Source organism: Terrapene carolina, unplaced genomic scaffold (genome assembly GCF_002925995.2).
Source record: "Terrapene carolina triunguis isolate 2854851 unplaced genomic scaffold, T_m_triunguis-2.0 Scaffold13590, whole genome shotgun sequence".
Classification (NCBI taxonomy): domain Eukaryota; kingdom Metazoa; phylum Chordata; order Testudines; family Emydidae; genus Terrapene; species Terrapene triunguis.
Window position 1 is genome coordinate 1 of NW_020677941.1, and position 3,702 is coordinate 3,702.

At 34.9% G+C, this 3,702-nt stretch overlaps 1 protein-coding gene across 1 annotated transcript; it reads right to left on the bottom strand.

Annotated features, from left to right (window-relative positions):
- Positions 1-121: 121 nt before the first annotated feature.
- On the bottom strand, positions 122-2,863 carry LOC112118806 (splicing regulator RBM11; the record flags this gene model as incomplete). Its single annotated transcript, XM_026661653.2, has 2 exons — positions 122-875; positions 2,770-2,863. Coding segments are annotated over 2 exons (427 nt in total), but the record flags the coding sequence as incomplete, so codon positions are not given.
- Between the last annotated feature and the right edge of the window lie 839 nt (positions 2,864-3,702).

Below are 3,702 nucleotides of genomic sequence, written 5' to 3' on the forward strand. Positions count from 1 at the left end.
GCGTCAGCAGGTAAATAAAACTGGCCTGGCCCGCCAGGGTGCTTACCCTGGCGAGCCGCCTGCCGAACGTTGCCGACCCCTGCCTTAGTCCAAAACAAAGCTATGATATGAAATCTTGAATCTTTAATACTGCTCAGCTTGAACAATTCTTTTAAAGCTACCCTACAGGGTTCTTACTCCAACACACATCTGTAATACTTTTGAATGACTAAAGTTGAAAACTTCATGTATTAGTGGAATAATAGTTGTCATTGCTTCATGAAAAAATAAGGGAAACAAAAGTGCTTTTGTCCTTTATTAGGAAAAGTTCAACTTTTACAATACTTTTCCTATACCTTTTTTAGAAGGATTTCTTCCTCCAAATATGATAAGATTAACTGCAATGTCAGGATACTTTATACATATTACATTTCAAAAATAATAGTCATGAATCTTGTGAGTCCATTTTAGTAAAGTGCAAAAATGAGAGAGATGCTCACTCTCAAATAAAAAGAACAAATAAAAGCGCAATTAAAAAAAACTGTGAACTCAGGCACACAGTATTAGTGCCTTTTTTTCTTGATCTTACACTTACGGTATTTTTGGCCATGTTCTCTTTGTTTTTTTCTGTCATTTTCCATGCTACTGTCACTATCACTAGTTTGCTGCTCTCTTTTTCTTTTACAAGCATTTTCATTAGCCAGATATGATTCACAGTCGCTCAGTTGTGGAGGAACCCACTCAAAAGAGCTTTGCCCAGCTTTAAAATCCTCAACAGGATTCATATAGGGTGGCATGGGAAAAACTGAAGATGGTGGTGGAGTCATCTGATAGTAAGGAAGCTGCTGTTCCATTGGACTGTAAACAGCATACTGCTGTGTTAAAAAATGGCTCATCTGAAAAAACAAAAACTCAGTTATCAGAGCTGTCAAACAACTAAAAAAATCACAATTAATTGAGAGATTAAAAAATATCACAGTTTTAACTGCACTGTTAAACAATAGAATACCAATTTAAATTTATTATAAATATTTTGGATATTTTTCTACATTTTCAAATATATTTATTTCAATTACTACACAGAATATGAAGTATACAGTGTTCACGTTATATTATTTTTATTACAAATATTTGCACTGTAAAAAAGGTTTAAAAAGACCATGCTTTGACTTGTAGATTGCAGTAAGAGGCATACTAATGTTTAGCATATCTGGCACGTAAATACCTTGCAACACTGGCTACAACAATGCCATGTGAATGCCTGGTCTCACTTTTAGGTGACATTGTAAATAAGAAGCAGGCAGCATTATCTCCCATAAATGTAAACAAACTTGTTTCTCTTAGCGATAGGCTGAACAAGAAGTAGGACTGAATGGACTTGTAGGCTCTAAAGTTTTACCTTATTTTGGTTTTGAGTGCAGTTATGTAAAATAAATTCTACATTTGTAAGTTGCACTTTCATGATAAAGAGATTACACTATAGTACTTGTAAGAGGTGAAATGAAAAATACAATTTCTTTTGTTTCTTTCTTACAGTGCAAATTTTGTAATCAAAAATAATAATATAAAGTGAGCACCATACCCTTTGTAGTCTGTGTTGTAACTGAAATCAATATATTTGAAAATGTAGAAAAATATCCAAAAATATTTATAATAAATTTAAATTGGTATTCTATTGTTTAACAGTATGATTAAAACTGTGATTAATCGTGCCTATTTTTTAATCTAGTTAATTTGTTGTGTTAATCACTTAAGTTAACTGCGATAAATTGATAGTCCTACATATTAGACTAAGTTCCAACAAGACAAAGCTTAATTTTGCATGCACCACTGCATCTATAATGAAAATGTTAGCACCATTTTACAAGTATAAGTTATTACCTTATATAACGCTTTTCCATCTTCAAAGAGCTACAAAAATATTAAGTAATTCTATACCTTTGTAGGATACTTTAATATCTCCATTTTACAGACAGGAAAATTAAAGCAAATGTTAGACTCAATGCGTCAGATTCTCTACTCTAGATAAGCAGGAACAGGGATGGCAATACAAATTATAAATGTGTGTGTGTGTGCATGCATATGCTGGGGGAAAGGGCTTGGAGCAGAAAAGTGGTTTTATGTCATCTTTGTGCCTTCCCAAATTCTAACTTTGGCCTTTGACTAAGTTAGGGCATCTCAAGGTATCTCCAGTTTATGCCTGGGGCCGTTGTGGCAGCTGGACTGCAGTGATGTTTCAGCCACACTCTCCTAGCTATACTTTCAGCACACCTCCTGTCTCATCTAGAGAAGCACTATAAGTATTCCCTAGTTTAGCAGATCTACTGTCTTTAATATTGGCAGCCTAATTGGACCACAGGGCAACACAGAATCCAACCCACAATGTTTGCTGCCTAAAGTTGAGCACTAAAATCCATATCCAGGCACCAAAATAAGCAACCTTATTTTTCAGAAGAATGGGGCTCCCTCAACTTGAGGGAGCCAATGTCAGAGTAGGATTAAAATTTTGGACTGGTAGCCAGACACTCAAATTCTGATCAGCTTCCATATTAATGTGTTACACAAGCACCATGTCAGAAAACAAAATATCCGATTTTTATACTCCCTGGTATGCTAAGAATTTGTAACTACTATACAGATATACCTCCGTTATTTGGACATGGTGACTAGGAATTCAGATAATATACTCTTTAATACATTAATTCTGTTGTCTTTCATTTCACACAAGTCATTTTGCTTTAATGGAAGGAACAACTATTAACCAGATTTGTAACATTTATGCAAACTTACCATCTTTTGAAAGGCTGAATATTCCTGAGGTAAACTATTGTTCATTGGAAAAGGAGTAATGGGAAATGGAGGACTGCCATAAGGCTCTTGATTCCTGTGAAAACAAGCATAAATACGTGAAGTTGTCTCTTGTCAAAGATTCCCTTTTCAAAAAAAATCAATTATTTGAATTTTGGGATATCACATGCAGCTGACTGGATGGATGATATGTTAAAAGCTGAATGAACTTCTGTTTTAAGAGCTGAAGCTCCAGGACAAAATTGTGCCAACTAAAGGAACTAGATGAGAGGATTCAGCAAAGGCAACTGAAGTCCATGGAAAGACTTACATAGACTCTAAATGACATTGTATCAAGCCCTGAGAGCTTAATTTCCCTTAATAGTTCTGCCAGAGTTTTAAACAAAAGTGTTGAAGATCTAGGCTGGTTTTCAGAGGTAAGCTCCATTATGATGATTTATGTTTTTGTATTCTTATGTCATTTGTACATGCATACAAACTTGATGGAGTTTTAAAATTATTTCCATTATCACTGACTGTTTTTTTCTAAAAAATGTAGTTCTAGAGGGTTTTTTTGTGGAAAAAAATGCTCTGAAATAATTTTACAACATTTATACTTTCTTCTGGCAGAAACGAGGCATGTAAAATTCATTCTGTCTGGTCATTTTGGATTGACATAGTATCCATTCTAATCACCCAAATGTTTAAAATAATAGGATCCAGGCCCAACCACACTGGTCTAAAAACCAAGCTTGCTGACCTGTGACTAGGCAGAGGTAACATGGTCCCCAACAGCTTGACCAGTTAGCAGGGATGGAGTCAAAATACACTACAACTGTTTGTATATGTGGTATGTACACACTGATCTCAGATTCTAGTATGGGTTACAACTTTTAAAATAAAAGATGTTTCACACCAAAAGACCTCCACCCCGAA